This window comes from Erythrolamprus reginae, chromosome Z (assembly GCF_031021105.1).
Source record: "Erythrolamprus reginae isolate rEryReg1 chromosome Z, rEryReg1.hap1, whole genome shotgun sequence".
NCBI classification, from domain to species: Eukaryota; Metazoa; Chordata; class Lepidosauria; order Squamata; family Dipsadidae; genus Erythrolamprus; species Erythrolamprus reginae.
Genome location: NC_091963.1, coordinates 145139519 through 145157342, shown reverse-complemented (window position 1 = coordinate 145157342; position 17824 = coordinate 145139519). Strand labels below are relative to the sequence as shown.

Here is a 17824-nt window from a genome sequence, read left to right as displayed (position 1 = left end):
AATATATATATTTTCCTTTCTTTATTATTCCCTGATAGATTAATTTAATTTCAAAATCCTTTTCCCCCCTCTTAGTCTCAATAATGTGTGACCTATTTGAAACCAAGGGAGAATATAGTTGTCGGCTATAAATAAATTAACTGCCTTGAAGTGGCCCTGGGTTGGGCCTAGAGGCAAAAAAGGAGCTGTGACGTTCCTTGAAATATACCAGGGTGATCCGACATAAAAAAACAAACCAACAACATATAGCCCCTCCCTGGTACACAGCTGGAAGGGATCTGATCTGATAGCACCTCTGCTAAGTCTGTGCCTTACAAGGCAGAGTCCACAGGATCAAATCCCAGTAAGGAAGGGTGTGGCTAGCTGATGAGGCCAGAACAAGGCCGAAATGGGACCATCCTAGTCTCCCTTAATTTTAAAATTCCAGCTAAAAAACATTTGACATATATATATATATATATATATATATATATATATATATATATATATATGTTTTCGTAAATTTTCACGGGTATATGTATGTAGATTGTTCTGAGTTCGGGTTTTGCCCTGTGTAATGTTTTGCATGTCTATGCGACGTTGCTAATATTCCATTTACAACAACACAAAGATTGGAACTTCAGCCTGAGGATGGTGAATGTGATTTCGCCGAAACGTCGCATAGACATGCAAAACATTACACAGGGCAAAACCCGAACTCAGAACAATATATATATATATATATATATATATATATATATATATATATATATATATATATATATATATATATACACACACACACACACACACACACACACACACACACACAATTATATCTACACCAGCACGAAGCTTAAAACTTCAGCCTGATGATGGTGAATGTGATTTCACCAAAACGTCGCATAGACACTCAAAATATTACACGGGGCAAAACCCGAACTCAGAACAATCTACATACATATACCCGTGAAAATCTACGAAATGAGTTCGGGTTTTGCCCCGTGTAATATTTTGAGTGCATGAACAAAAGGGATGATACGTTCCGCCTACCAGAGATTTGGAAACCAGCCTTAAACAAAAAAACATATCATAATAATCACCATGTCAATCCTTCAAGTAATTGTGATTCCACCAACCAATCAAATCACTAAAACAGTCACCCAATCTATTTGCTACATTCAAACCAAATCTCCACCCCTAACACTATATATAAGGAAGAAATGGCAGTTGCAAACATTCCATATTTACAACAGCACGAAGCTTAAAACTTCAGCCTGATGATGGTGAATGTGATTTCACCGAAACGTCGCATAGACACTCAAAATATTACACGGGGCAAAACCCGAACTCAGAACAATCTACATACATATACCCGTGAAAATCTACGAAAACAAATATATATATATATATGTGTGTGTGTGTGTGTCACATTATATATATAATATATATATGTCACATGTTTTTTTGCTGAATTTGAAAATTAAGGGCGGACCTCAACTCTGATTGGACAGCAATGTCGGCTGACAATGAATCAGTCGAGGTGACTGAGGCCCATCCTTGTCCACCTGTCTGGGAGGAGTTTGACTTGGTGACACCAGATGAAGTGGACAAAGCCATTGGAGCTGTGAATTCCGCCACCTGCTTACTGGATCCGTGTCCCTCTTGGTTGGTTTCGGCCAGCCGAGAGGTAACATAAAGCTGGGTCCAGGAGATTGTCAACGCTTCTTTGGGGAGGGGGTCCTTCCTGGCTCCTTACAAGGAGGCACTTGTGCGCCCCCTCCTCTAGAAGCCTTCCCTGGACCCAGCCATGCTTAATAACTACCATCCAGTCTCCAACCTCCCCTTTATGGGGAAGGTTGTTGAGAAGGTTGTGGTACTCTAACTCCAGCAGTCCTTGGAAGAAGCCAATTATCTAGGCCCTCAACAGTCAGGATTCAGGCCCGGCTACAGCACGGAAACTGCTTTGGTTGTGCTGATGGATGATATATGGCGGTCCCATGACAGGAGCTTGTCCTCTTTCCTGGTGCTTCTCGACCTCTCAGCAGCTTTTGATACCATCGACCATGGTATCCTTCTGTGCTGGCTGGAGGGGTTGGGAATGGGAGGCACTGTTCTTCAGTGGTTCTCCTCCTACCTCTCTGGTCAGTCACAGTCAGTGTTAGTGGGGGGTCAGAGGTCGATCTCTAGGTCTCTCCCTTGTGGGGTGCCTCAGGGGTTGGTCCTCTCCCCCCTGCTATTTAATATCTACGTGAAACCACTAGGTGAGATTATCCAAGGGCATGGGGTGAGGTATCATCAGTATGCTGATGATACCCAATTATACATCTCCACCCCATGTCCAGTCAGCGAAGCAGTGGAAGTGATGTGCCAGTGCCTGGAGGCTGTTGGGGTCTGGATGGATGTCAACAAGCTCAAACTCAGCCCAGACAAGACGGAGTGGGTGTGGGTTTTGCCTCCCAATGACAATTCCATCTGTCCATCCATTACCCTTGTGGGGGAATTACTGACCCCCTCAGAGAGGGTCTGCAGCTTGTGCATCCTCCTCAATCCACAGCTGACATTGGAACATCATCTTTTGGCTGTGGTGAGAAGGGCGTTTGTCCAGGTTCGCCTGGTGCATCAGTTGTGGCCCTATTTGGACAGGGAGTCATTGCTTACAGTCGCTCATGCCCTCATCAACTTGAGGTTCGACTACTGCAATGCTCTCTACATGGGGCTACATTTGAAAAATGTTCAGAAATGTGGCCGCGAGAGCTATTGTGGGGTTACCTCCATGAACAGCATCAGCACACAGCTAACAGTGGACAGACAGAGAGAAAAAGCAGGGAGCTCTTGCCTAGTTAAATACTTTTCACATAATTGCTAGGTTGCTGCATGCTCAACTGCCTCTGAATGACTCAGCATTTTCACCTGAGGCCTACTTTCTGCATTATGATATTACCTAGGGATTTTTAATTTCTGACAAGAAATGCTCCCCCCATAGATCAGAACTGCCCCCACCCTCCTTGCCTTTTGTAAATTGCTTAGGATCCACCTATATCGCCAGGCCTGGGGGAATTAAGACATCTCCCCCAGGCTTATAGAGTTTATGTATGATTTATTATTTATTTATTTATTTATTTATTATTTGGATTTGTATGCCGCCCCTCTCCGAAGACTCGGGGCGGCTCACAACAAGTGAAAAACAATCCAATACAATCCAATTAATTAAAATATTATAAGTTTAAGAAAATCCCCTATACTAACATACACACATACAGGCATACCATATATAAATTCAACGTGCCCAGGGGAGATGTTTAGTTTCCCCATGCCTGACGGCAAAGGTGGGTTTTGAGGAGTTTACGGAAGGCAGGAAGAGTAGGGGCAGTTCTGATCTCCGGGGGGAGTTGGTTCCAGAGGGCCGGTGCCGCCACAGAGATGGCTCTCCCCCTGGGGCCCGCCAACTGGCATTGTTTAGTTGACGGGACCCGGAGGAGGCCCACTCTGTGGGACCGAATCGGTCGCTGGGATTCGTGCGGCAGAAGGCGGTCTCGGAGATATTCTGGTCCAGTGCCATGAAGGGCTTTAAAGGTCATAACCAACACTTTGAATTGTGACCGGAAACTGATCGGCAGCCAATGCAGACTGCGGAGTGATGGTGAAACATGGGCATACCTGGGTAAGCCCATGACTGCTCTCGCAGCTGCATTCTGCACGATCTGACGTTTCCGAACACTTTTCAAAGGTAGCCCCATGTAGAGAGCATTACAGTAGTCGAACCTCGAGGTGATGAGGGCATGAGTGACTGTGAGTAATGAGTCCCGGTCCAGATAGGGCCGCAACTGGTGCACCAGGCGAACCTGGGCAAACGCCCCCCTCGCCACAGCTGAAAGGTGGTTCTCTAATGTGAGCTGTGGATCAAGGAGGACGCCCAAGTTGCAGACCCTCTCTGAGGGGGTCAATGATTCCCCCCCCAGGGTAATGGATGGACAGATGGGATTGTCCTTGGGAGGCAAAACCCACAGCCACTCCGTCTTATCCGGGTTGAGCTTGAGTCTGTTGACACCCATCCAGGCCCCAACAGCCTCCAGGCACCGGCACATCACTTCCACCGCTTCGTTGACTGGGCATGGGGTGGAGATGTAAAGCTGGGTATCATCGGCATATTGATGATACCTCACCCCATGTCCTTGGATGATCTCACCCAGCGGTTTCATGTAGATGTTAAATAGCAAGGGGGAGAGGACCGACCCCTCGGGTACTCCACAAGGGAGAGACCTCGGAGTCGACCTCTGACCCCCCACTAACACCGACTGCGACCGGCCAGAGAGGTATGAGGAGAACCACTGAAGCACAGTGCCTCCCACCCCCAACCCCTCCAACCGGTGCAGAAGGATACCATGGTCGATGGTATCGAAAGCCGCTGAGAGATCGAGGAGCACCAGGACAGAGGATAAACCCCTGCTGGGTCCAGGGAAGGCTTCTTGAGGAGGGGGCGCACAAGCGCTTCTTTATAGAGTGATGGAAAAACTCCCCTCCCCAAGGAAGCGTTGGTAATCTCCTGGGCCCAGCTCCGTGTCACCTCCCTGCCGGCCGAGACCAACCAGGAGGGACACAGATCCAGTAAACAGGTGGCGGAACTCACAGCTCCAATGGCCTTGTCCACTTCATCAGGTGTCACCAGATCAAACTCTTCCCAGACAGGTGGACAAGTACGTGCCCCAGTCACCTCGACTGACTCGTTGTCAGTCGACTCTGTTTTACAATTGGAGTCGAGGTCGGCCCGGATCCGAGCGACTTTATCAGCGAAAAACGTGTTAAAGTCCTCGGCACTACTCTGCAAGGGCTCCCCAACTCCCCCCTGGTTAAGAAGGGAGCGGGTCACCCTAAACAGAGCGGCCGGGCGGGATTCCGCTGATGCAATCAAGGCGGCATGGTACGCGCATCTTGCCGCCTTGAGCGCCACTTTGTAAGTCTTAATAAAAGCTCTTACAAGTGTTCGATCAGATTCAGACCTACTCTTCCTCCATCGCTTCTCTAGACGTCTCTTTTGGCGTTTCAACTCCCGGAGCTCCTCGTTGAACCATGGGGCTCTACGGGGTCTAGCGCCACGGAGAGGTCGCAAAGGCGCAATCCGGTCGAGAGCCTCCGCAGCAGCCGTATTCCAGGCCTCCGCAAGAGACTCCGCCGAACTGTGGATGAGTGCCTCTGGAATAACCCCAAGCGCCGTCTGGAAACCCTCTGGATCCATTAGGCGTCTGGGGCGGAACATCTTCATTGGTTCCGCCTCCCTGCGGGGAAGGATTGGAGCCAGGAAGTCAAGCCGTAGTAGAAAATGGTCTGACCATGACAAAGGCACTGCTTCTAAGCCCCTTAGTCTCAGACCATTGCTCAATTGCTCGGAAAGGAATACCATGTCAGGTGCGTGCCCCCCCTCATGAGTCGGACCCCGTACTACTTGAGTCAGGTCCATGGCTGTCATGGTGGCCATGAACTCCTGTGCCAACCCCGAGGTTTCGCCGAGTGACGGCAGGTTGAAGTCCCCCAAGACAATAAGTCTGGGGAACTCCACCGCCAACCCGGCTACCTCCTCGAGTAGCACAGGCAGGGCTTTTGACACGCAGCTGGGAGGCAGGTACGTGAGAAATAAGCCCACCTGAACCCCTAAGTCCAACCTCATCAAGAGTGACTCGCAACCCACATATCGCAACCCGATATGCTTGTGTTGTATGCTTTTTCAAATGACGGGTTTTTAGATACTTTCTTTTAATATTAGATTTGTTACATTGTATATTGTTATTATTGTTGTTGTGAGCCACCCCGAGTTTGAGGAGAGGGGCGGCATACTAATCTAATAAATAAAATAAAATAATAATAATACCCTTACTGTGATTTGTTATGCTACATATGTTACATTATTATATGTATCAATTATTTTACTAAAGAAATTCATTTGTGTGAGTCTTGCCTAACTCCCCACTGAAATTATTTCTCCCTTCCTCAAAACTGTAAACAATTGAAGAAGACATTAGGGAAAAGAAATATATGTATATATGAATATATAAAAGGACTACCCCTTGGAGACTAGTGAGTAGATAAAAAGAACATGCATGTCCTGAGATTCTAACTGCCCCAAATTAAGATGCAATGCTGCCACTCAGATCTTTTTCAGTATTATCACTGTAAGAAGAAGAATCAGGCATAAAAGTTAGTCTTCAGCCTTGTTCTTAACACAATTTTGAGGCTAGGGAATTCAGATCAACATGGGAAGTTGCTGGTGGTGGAGGGTCTATGCTTAGAGAGCATTTGCTGCCCAAATGTTATTTATTCTTCTGTTTCCACTCTTCAGAGTGAAGTCTCTGCCATGTCATCCAGGTGAACCCATACCTGTTCCAAATGAATGGTACCAGGAAGGGGACCTTGTCATTGGTGGGATGGTATCCATGGCTAACTACCAATTTAATGAAGTTTCATTTCAGCAGCATCCCTCTCAGGGGTATTTTGGTAATCCAGAGTAAGTAATTCTGATTGTTCACATATGTGATAGCTCTACACTGTTTCCTAATTAGAATACTTTCTAATAAAAGATACTATATTTTGGGATTTTAATGCCACAAAATGTTATATTAGAAAAACCTTAGATCAGGAAACCTAGTTTATGCCCAAAGGAGAATACCTGGAGGAAATTTACATAATACTAAACCATTTTATTTTTTATAAATAGGAGAAACTTCTTCAGTCAGCAGCTATTTCAAAGTTTGGGAGAAAAAAAGATACTATATTTTGGGATTTTAATGCCACAAAATGTTATATTAGAAAAACCTTAGATCAGGAGACCTAGTTTATGCCCAAAGGAGAATACCTGGAGGAAATTTACATAATACTAAACCATTTTATTTTTTATAAATAGGAGAAACTTCTTCAGTCAGCAGCTATTTCAAAGTTTGGGAGAAAAAATCAAAGCAATTAATTATTAAAATTTAGAAAGTCAAGGGTTTATTGACTTTGTGGATATTTGAATAAGTACAGTACAATGGACAATAAAGGAAATGCATTAAAAGATGTATTTCACTCCAGAGTTGTATCTACAATGTATATTATATATATTTGTTTTCGTAGATTTTCATGGGTACAGGTATGACGGTGTAGGAAGAAACCCGAATATACCAAGACCGTCATATATATATATTTGTTTTCATAGATTTCCACAGGTATATATATGTAGATTGTTCTGAGTTCGGGTTTTGCCCCATGTAATATTTTGAGCTATATATATGTCACATGTTTTTTTTGCTGAATTTGAAAATTAAGGGCGTCTAGGATAGATCTATTTCGGCCTTATTTTGGCCTCATCAGCTAGCCATACCCAGTGGGACTTGAACCTGCAACCTTTGCCTTGTAAGGCAGAGAATTATCCTCTTGGCTACAGTATCCAATCCCTTCAGCTCTGCACCAGGGAAGGGTTACATATTTTTGTGTCGAATCTATATCAAATATATAGATAGATAGATAGATAGATAGATAGATAGATAGATAGATAGAGATAGAGATAGAGATAGAGATAGAGATAGAGATAGAGATAGAGATAGAGATAGAGATAGAGATAGAGATAGAGATAGAGATAGAGATAGAGATAGAGATATAGAGATAGATATATATAGATATTAATATAGATAGTATAGATCTATAGAATTGGAATGCTGCTATAATGTCACTAGGGGTGACAGGCATGTTCCAATATTTGAGGGGTTGCCACAACCTATTTTCCAATAGAGCAGAAGGCAAACCAAAAAGACAATAAGTGTAAATTAATCAAGAAGAGCAAGCTAGACCGAAGGAGAAGTTTCCTTAGTTAGAACTATTTAAATTGTTAGAACAATTAATCAGTATAATTACTTGCTTTCAAAAGTTGTGGGTGCTCTAACACTGCAGGGTTTTAACAAGAGTCTGAACAGCCACTTGTCTGGAATAGTATAGGGTCTCCTACGTGAGCATGGGATGGACTAGAAGACTTCCAATGTCCTCTCCATTCCCTTTTATTGTATTATTTTCATCAGTTTTCTGATTTCCTCTCTAGCATAACACATTTCTCTATGCTTTCACTTTAGATGTTTTTTATTCCTCATTTTCTTATCCATCCACTATAGTTTCCTGTCATTTAGCGCCTATTTATCCAGAATGCTGAATTCCAGGATAATTTTCCTTTAGTTCAGTTCAGCAGAAGTGACAATAGGGTTGAAATGTCTGTTTTTCAATTGTGCTTGAATATTGACTGAAGCACCTTTATGAGATTAAAACAAAGTGGATAGAATTAGAAATAATGAATGAGACCTATACTTTGTCCTATTTTCAGCGTGCTAACAAAATTTTACCAGCATGTCCTTTCCTTGGTCTTTGCTGTAAAGGAAATCAATGAGAATCCAAAAATCTTGTCCAACATCACACTTGGCTTCCATATCCATGACAGCTATTATAATCCAATGATGACCTATCGGACCACCCTAGACCTCCTCTTCAGGTCACAGAAATTCGTCCCCAACTACAAATGTGACACAAGGAAGAATCTTATTTCTGTCATTGGAGGGCTCACCTCTGAAACCTCATCCTATATGGCAGAACTTATACAGTTTTACAAGATTCCACAGGTAGGATCTTTGAGAACAGAGGCGTGAACATTCCCTTCTCCTTTTTCCCCCCAAATGGGGGCAATGAAAAGATTGATTATATTCTGAGCAATGCCCACATAGCCTAGAAGCTGACCAAATTTGTCAAGAAATATAAGTTTCCAAATAGAGAAATTGATGATGATGATGATGGTGATGATGATGATAGATATTTATTTCCTTTTAGCTCACATACGGGTCATTTGCCCCAAAGGATATTCTTAGTTCTGACGTTCCCTTATATTATTCTATGGTTCCAAATGAGTCCTCACAATACATTGGGATCATCCGACTGCTTCAACATTTTGGGTGGAGATGGGTTGGGCTCTTTGCTATTGATAATAGGCATGGAGAATATTTTCTGCAGATCATGGAGTCTCTCTTTTCCCAGCATGGAATCTGTTCTGCTTGTACACAAAGAATCCCCTATTTAACTCACTGGGACAATTTATCTGACATGTTCCATATAGGGGAAAAAATTTACAAGCACATAGCTGATGAAAAGACCAAGACCTTTATCACCTGTGGAGAATCTTTGACAATTGCATGGATCATTAATACTATATTCACATTTGATCCTAGAGATGAGCAGACTTCCTTGGGAAAGGTGTGGATTATGACTGCCCAGATCACTTATTTGTTAACAGGCATGCAAAGGAAATGGGATCGGCAGGGTTTGGATGGTGCCATTTTTTTTACAATTCACTCCAAAGACATTCCAGGGTTCAAGGAATTCCTGAAGTTCATAAGACCGCCTTGGATTAAAGACGATAGATTTTTCCCACTTTTCTGGGAACAAGTATTTGATTGTTCATTGCCTACTCATACCTTGAGCCTTCTGGATAATGACATTTGTACTGGAAGGGAGAGAGTGAAGGATATTCCTGGAGCTCTTTTTGAGCTAGAACCATCTGGGCATAGCTATAGTATCTATAATGCGGTCTATGTATTGGCTCAAACTTTACATGCTGTTTCCTTACTTCGATCTAACTACAGGCATTTTTGGAGGCGTAAATCATCAGACTATGAACATTCACAACCATGGCAGGTGATTTGTGTGCTACAAATATTTTGCACTAGATAAGAGTAAAATTAGGATGCTTGATGCAAGCAGGGAAGAAGCAGACGTTAATGTCCATTGATCATCTTTATTTGCATTTTTGTATTTATACAAATGATGTTTGTAGAATAGAGTGGGATTGATGGACTATAGTGAACAGACAGATTCTCAGGAAGAAGGAAACACATTCCAGAAAGTTGAGGGTGACAGGAGACATAGCCCATATATTGGGAGGAAAAGATAGATAGGAAACAGAATTAAAATACTTTGAATTTCTCAGGTTATATCTGTTAGGATGAAAGCAGTAATGGCTTAGTCAGGAAAGATTCTGTCTATTGTCTGTCTATTATCTACTGAACTCATCTGAATTTTTGTATGTTGTTGTTGGATTTAAATTTGTAGTAATACGTTCTCCATTTTATTCCATGGGCATTTTCAGGATTGAAGCTTGAATGAACTAAGAAAGAGGTCCTCAACCTTTATGGCTCCATGGATTGGCACGGGTGTAGCGGGGGGAATGGCAGAAGGGGAAATAGTTTTGTGTGTGCACCCTGGATCTCTCACATGTGCAGATGAAGCTTCATGGGCTCACCCACCATTTTCCCAGCTTGGTTCCCAACAGGTGGTGGATTAACACCACTCGATAGCCTAGGGCTTGGAGACCCCAGAATTAAGATGCAGCTTCTGGTTTTCAAAGCTCTACATCTAGTCATGACTTTCCCTTATTAATGAAGATAGTAAATGAATGATCCTTAGCTATGATTCAATCCTTACCACATCCTTACCAATATTATATCTATGAAAATAACATAATATAAAATTGGATTAGAGTGAGGAGCAGGTTTAAAAACTGTTTCTCCAGGGTTTTTTTAAATGCCTCTTCCTGAGACTGGGATCAAAGGTTTGTGCTAGCCTAGAATCCATGTTACCTTTTACTTTACTATTCATTAAACTGAAGTATTGAATCCTTCTTATTATGGTATCACCTGTGCTGTGGGCAGTAAACAGTTTGTAAATATGTTGGACAAAGAGATAGCTTGTGTTTTCGGAGTTTCGCCCTAAAAATTACAATACAATTATGACAAAAATTTCTATTCTTTATTTTCCTATTTTATTCATCCTAATGATCTAGCTGCATCAATTTCTGAAGGGCATGAAATTCAACAATTCTCTTGGAGAGAATTTGATGTTTTATGATCAAAAGAAGATGGAGGGTGGATTTGACATTACAAACATAGCTTTCTTTCCTAATTCCACTTACCAGAGAGTAAAGGTTGGAACAGTCAACCCTGAGATTCTCAAAGGAAAGGAATTAGACATAAATGAGGACACCATAGTTTGGCACAGATCGTTCAACCAGGTATGAATGCAAAGAGAGATTGTATGACCATTGTAGGATGGGTTCATTTGATTAGGTTATTTAGTGTTTTTCTTCCAGACAAGATTGTAAAAATAGAGAACATTCTTTCAACTTTTACTGTTAAAAATTAAGACAAATACATTTTTTGCACATGTTTACACTTACCTTAAAAATTCAGGAGGGGGAAATGTGAAAGAAAATGTAATGTAAACTGTGGATTGAGGAGGACACCCAATTTGCGAACCCTCTCTGAGGGGGTGAGTAATTTCTCTCCCCCCCCCAGGGAAATGGATGGACAGATGGAATTGTCCTTGGGAGGCAAAACCCACAGCCACTCCACCTTATCAGGGTTGAGTTTGAGTCTGTTGATACCCATCCAGACCCTAACAGCCTCCAGGCACTGGCACATCACTTTCACTGCTTCGTTGACTGGACATGGGGTGGACATGTATAACTGGGTGTCATCAGCATACTGATGATATCTCACCCCATGCCCCTGGATGATCTCGCCCAGTGGTTTCATGTAGATATTAAATAGCAGGGGGGAGAGGAATGACCCCTGAGGCACCCCACAAGGGAGAAGCCTAGAGGTCGACCTCTGCCCCCCCACTAACACCGACTGCAACCAACCGGAGAGGTTGGAGGAGAACCACTGAAGGACAGTGCCTCCCACTCCCAACCCCTCTATCCGGTGCAGAAGGATACCATGGTCGATGGTATCAAAAGCCGTTGAGAGGTCGAAAAGCGCCAGGACAGAGGATAAACCCCTGGGCCTGCCAGAGATCATCCATCAATATGTTCCCCAAATTCACAGTGTTCATGTGTAACCAAATTTAAACTTCTAGTTTTCAAATTATATAAGTTTATCAAACAAAACTGAAAAAGGAAAGAAATACATATATTTCATATATGAACCAAGACTAATACTGTTATTTTTTTTTTTTTAAAAAACATAGATATTCTCCATTATATTGAGAACAAGGGTTATTTGCACAAGGATAAGATTTTTAACATCTGAAATGAATTTTTTTTAATAAAAAAAATCATGTCTTAATCACCATGCACTTCATTTAATGGTGCAGAGGTATGTAAATTTAATGCCTAACAATATTAAAACTTTTATCATAGGAGAACACATGAAAAATGGGATTTCAATGGATATTACAATTGTAAACACTGTCATAGGCTGTTTTAGGTAGAAAATATTTGTTCTTTCAAAGACAAAAACCTTTGCGTTTTGGTTGTATTTACTTGTCAAACATGTATAACATGATATAAGAATAAGCATGATTACGGATACAGGATAAGGATACGAATAAATGTGAGAGTAGGATAGAAACAGTAGGCATATTTGAATTAATAAAATATGTTGAAATTGTCATATGGATTTAATTAAACAAAAATTGGAAATCCAGATCAATTGTGCTCACAAAATAAAGTCAGAGGGCAAATTGACATGTACTTTCTTCTAACATGTCAGTATTGATAACTAGGTGCTTCCTATTTCTCTGTGTAATAAATATTGTCGTCGTGGATATCAAAAAAGGAAGAAGGAAGGGGAAAAATTTTGCTGTTATGATTGTGTTCCCTGCCCAGAGGGAAAAATCTCCAAAGAGATAGGTAAGTTTACAAATCATTTGATTTTGTTGTTATACTGTCTACTTTAAGGAACCGCTTCAACAAATAATTGTAATGTACTGTACTTCTGTTATGTTGTGAGCCACCCCGGGTCTTCGGAGAGGGGCGGCATACAAATCTAATAAATTTATTATTGTTATTGTTATTGTTATTATATTAAACTATACATGGATAAGAGTTTCCTTGGAAACTGAATGGGACAATGAAATTAATAATTAATAAATGATTAATACATGAAAATTTATAGATTCCAACAATGAAATTACAAGTGATGGAGATGAACACACAACAATCCCAACAACGTTTCAATTAATGATTTTTTTAAAAAAAATATTGGCATGGTTTCAGTTATAATCAAGTACCATCATAGTGGAGATTTAGAAACATTTGCAATATAGAGAAATTATAGACATAATTATGTCAGAGGTTTTTTTAAAAAAAGATGAAAAATAAGAAACAACAAAAATAGATTGTAGAATTTAAAAATTGTATATAATACAATGATAAAGGAAGGAAGGAAGGAAGGAAGGAAGGAAGGAAGGAAGGAAGGAAGGAAGGAAGGTTTCAGTGATGTCTTGTGTTATTTATTTATTTAAGTTGAACTATTTGGTACTACTATGGAATCCAAAAAATCTCCACAATGCACCAACTAAATAAGGACAGTCTTGAAATAAAATAATGAAAACGAGAATTTCTGAAATATATGGGACTGAATATTTATTTCTTAGAAAAAAAGGACAAGCTAATGAAAGATAAGAAAGCATATGGATTTTTATGTTTTACTTTGTGTCTTGTTTCACCTGTAGACACTGTTGCTTGTTTTCAATGTCCTGATGATCATTATGCAAACCATAAGAAAGATGGATGCATCAGGAAAACTATTAGCTTCTTATCCTATGAAGAACCTTTAGGACTCATTTTAACCACTGTTGCTACTTTATTTTTCCTGACTACAACATGGGTGTTGGGAACTTTTATCAAACACAAAGACAGCCCTATTGTGAAAGCCAACAACCGGGATCTGACCTACATTCTCCTCATCTCACTTCTGTTCTGCTTCCTTTGCCCTTTGCTCTTTATTGGACAACCTGGAAGAGTCACCTGTCTCCTCAGACAGTCTGCATTTGGCGTCACCTTCTCATTGTCCATATCTTGTGTGTTGGCCAAAACTATTCTTGTTTCTCTTGCCTTCAAGGCCACCAAGCCAGGATCTCGGATAAGGACATGGGTGGGGAAAAGACTGGCTGTTTCTATTGTCCTTCTCTGCTCTCTACTCCAAACAAGCATCTGTATTGTTTGGTTATCCACCTCTCCCCCGTTCCCAGAATTAGATACACGTTCATCAATTGAAGAAATGGTTCTACAATGCAATGAAGGTTCTGTTGTTATGTTTTATTGTGTCCTGAGCTATATGGCTCTGCTTTCATTTGCCAGCTTCATTGTGGCTTTCCAGGCTCGTAAACTGCCTGACAGCTTTAATGAAGCCAAGTTCATCACCTTCAGTATGTTGGCTTTCTGCAGTGTCTGGGTCTCTTTTGTACCAACATATCTGAGCACCAGAGGAAAAGCCATGGTGGCTGTGGAGATCTTCTCTATCATGTGCTCTAGTGCAGTGCTTCTAGGATGTATCTTTTCCCCCAAGTGCTATATTATTGTATTTAGGCCTGATTTAAATAACAGGGAACAACTGATAAGAAGAGTTGTTTAAATAACCTTTTCTCTTTTTTTGATTATGAATGAAGTTCAGAGAAGAAAGATGAAAATTCATAATTAAATTTAAAAAAATTATTAAATTATTATTCTTTTTGAAGGGAGGTCCATTCTGATGTAGTTGTAACTCTGAAATTTTGATGGAATACGGAGGCTCACAAAACTTATTGGGTGAGTTCTAGCATATTTTGAGCAAAACCGGAAAGAACCTCTGGTCAAGTGATTGAATTAAAGTTTTCTAACTACCTTTCTAACTATGGCAAACACATTAGAAAGCACCAAAAAACTAATCTATCCACAAAATAAGATATTCAAACAACTAAAAAAGTTAAATATCTCGGCATCAATTTAACTGCAAAGGCTTCAAGCTTAAAAGAAGATAATTATGACAAATGAAGCAACAAAATTTAAAAAGATAAAGAGAAATGGGGGAAACTACAGCTTTCACTTTTGGGAAGAATTGCTGTGATTAAATTGAGTGTACTCCCTAAAATTATATTCCTATTCCAAACAATTCTCATTCACCTAAATCAAGACTTTTCACAAAATTAAATAAATTAACTAGTAATTTCATTTGGCAAAATAAATGCCAGAGAATTCGACTTAAATATATGCAGGATAGGAAAGAGGAGGGCAATCTTGCCTTACTGATATGGAAAGATTACTATAATGCTGTATCCCTAGTGTGGATATGAGAATGGATACTCCTGACTAATACTAGACTGTTAAATCTAGAAGGACATGATCTCCACTCAGGTTGGCATTTTTACTTATGGGAAAATAGATAAAAAAATTCATAAATATTTTACGAACCATTTTATTAGAAGACCTCTTTTAAATACTTGGCTAAAATTAGGGGGGGAAATTACAAAGGAATCCCAACATGGTATGTACCTCTAGAAGCCTATATACACCCTAATTTTCATAAAAGGAGAAACATAATAACTTTTATTTATTTATTTATTTGTTTATTTATTTATTTATTTATTTATTTATTTTGTCAAACAATTATAGGGTGATAATTTGTACAAATAAAACATTAGATAAGTAATGATAAAAAGTAACAAAAGAAGACAATAGGACAGGGACGGTAGGCACAGTGGTGCGCTTATGCACGCCACTTACAGACCTCTTAGGAAGGGGGAGAGGTCAATTGTAGATAGTCTAAGGTTAAAGGATTACTCTGCTGTACTTTTTGCAGTCAAGTTTGGAGCGGTTGACATTTAGTTTAAATAGATTTTGTGCTCATGTGTTGTTGCGGTTGAAGGTGAAGTAGTAGTTAACATTTTGGTATATGATTTTATGAACTATTATTAAGTCGGAATGGAGACAACAGAGTTGTAAGTTGTCTAAACCAAGAATTTCAAGTCTGGTGGAGTCAGGAATGAAGGACTCTTCTTGTGAAATATTTCTGGACTCTCTCAATTGTGTTGATGTCAGATATGCAATGTGAGTTCCATACAAGCGAGCTGTATTCTAGAATTGGTCTGACAAATGTTTTGTAAGCTCTTGTTAGCAGTTCAAAATTACCAGAGAAGAAGCTGCGAAGGATTAGGTTAACAACTCTTAAAACCTTTTGGGCAATGTTGTTGCAGTGGGCTCTAGGACTTAGGTCATTGGATATGAGTACTCCAAGGTCTTTGACAGATTGAGAGTTATCAATAAGTTCAATTCTTCCAAGTTTATATTTAATATTCTGATTCTTTTTACCAATGTGTAAGACAGAGAATTTAGTGGTGGAGTTTTGAAGTTGCCAGGTTTTAGACCATTCTGCTACGTGGTCAAGGTCTTTTTGAAGGGTAGCAGCATTGTCGGTGGTATTAAATAGTTTGACATCATCTGCAAAGAGAACGCAATTGCTAGTGATGCAATCGCAAAGATCGTTTATTTATAGTATGAATAGTGTGGGTCCTAAAACACTACCTTGAGGGACACCACTGTTAACAGGAGCAGAAAGAGAAGTGGCACTTCCTATTTTGACCACTTGTTGTTTGTTAGATAGGAATGCTGTTAACCAATTGTGTAGTAGTCCAGAGATGCCATAGGACTTGAGTTTCAGAAGAAGTTTGTTGTGGACAACTGAGTCAAAAGCTTTGCAAAAGTCAATTGGATTACCTTGGTCAAATTGAGTGGTCCAAATGTTTTCACAGTGTAAGAGTTGTAGATTACAGGATAATTTTTTTTCTGAAACCAAATTGTTTATTGGAAAGTAATTTATTAGCTTCAAGGTGGAGTGCAATGGATTGGTTTATGATTGATTCCATAACTTTGCAGGTGACACAACACAAAGAAATAGGTCTGTAATTTTGAACATTGCTTTGCTCTCCTTTTTTGAAAATAGGGATGACTGTGGCAAGTGACCATAGTGTGGGTAGGGAGCTAGTACTGAAAGATTTATTAAAAATTATGCTCAGAGGTTTAGCCAAGGTGGAGGAGAACTTTTTAAAGAAGTATGCACATAGTCCATCTGGTCCAATAGATAAAGATGGTTTTAGGTTGTATAATGCCTTTCTAACATTATCTTCTGTAAAATCAATTTGTGTAAGATTATTGAGGTTATTTGTGGTGCGATTAGGAAATGTTGAGCCTGAGCCATTGTTGTTAACAAAGACTGAGTTGAAGAAGATGTTAAAGAGGTTGGCTTTGTCTGATTCATCATTATGGTCTATGTTGTTTGGTCCTTGAAGGAGTGGTATGGGTCTAGAGTCTTTGAGTTTATTGTTAACAAAGTTGTAGAAGGCACGAGTAGACTTTGTCCGTAGAAGGTTTTCTTCTTGGATGATGTGATAATTGGTACATTCAGTCTTTATTTTGTGACACAAATTATTATAGCGGCTTTTAAAGTTGGAAACATGTCCTGCTTTATTTTTGCGCCAAAGAATTCTATTTTTGGTTTGCAGCTTTCTTATTTTTATGGGTAATTTGTTTTTCTTAGTTTTGGTGAATATTAGTGGTACGTATAATTTGATGACTCTGGATTTCAAGTAAAAACATATTGTAATGGTCTTCAGTAGTGATGCAATCAAAGAAAATTGTGTGCTAGTTGAGAGGTGAGAGGTAGGCTTCGATGAGGTCGTAATTGGCCTTTTTGAAGTTATAGTTGGTTGTCCTTTCATTAATTAAGATGGTTTTTTTGAGGGTGTATGTTTAGGTAAAAGTCAATCATGCTATGGTCACTGTTAGAAAAGGGTTCTTTTATTTGTAGTCGGTAAATTGAGTGTAGACTGTTGCAGAAGATGAGATCAAGACAATTGTTAAGTCTCGTGTTGTTAGTAACTAATTGATCTAGTCCTAGGCTAGTAATGGCATTGTAAAGGGTTGAATGTATGGGTTCAGTGGAACATTCATTTAGGATCCAGTTTATATGTGGAAGGTTTAAGTCTCCAAGGAATATAAGAGGATGAGGGTGGGAGCTTGCCCACATTAGTA

The 17824-nt window shown here is 40.1% G+C and overlaps 2 protein-coding genes across 2 annotated transcripts in view; one reads left to right on the top strand and one right to left on the bottom strand.

Annotated features, from left to right (window-relative positions):
• LOC139154299 (uncharacterized) overlaps window positions 1–17824 on the bottom strand; it is a 1065525-nt gene that overhangs the window by 1012999 nt on the left and 34702 nt on the right. The window lies entirely within an intron of this gene.
• Window positions 6361–14393, top strand: LOC139153144 (vomeronasal type-2 receptor 26-like). Its single transcript, XM_070726745.1, has 6 exons — window positions 6361–6410; window positions 8318–8609; window positions 8815–9675; window positions 10820–11047; window positions 12541–12667; window positions 13492–14393. Exons 1-6 carry the CDS (start codon window positions 6361–6363, stop codon window positions 14391–14393), a joined length of 2460 nt encoding a protein of 819 aa, XP_070582846.1.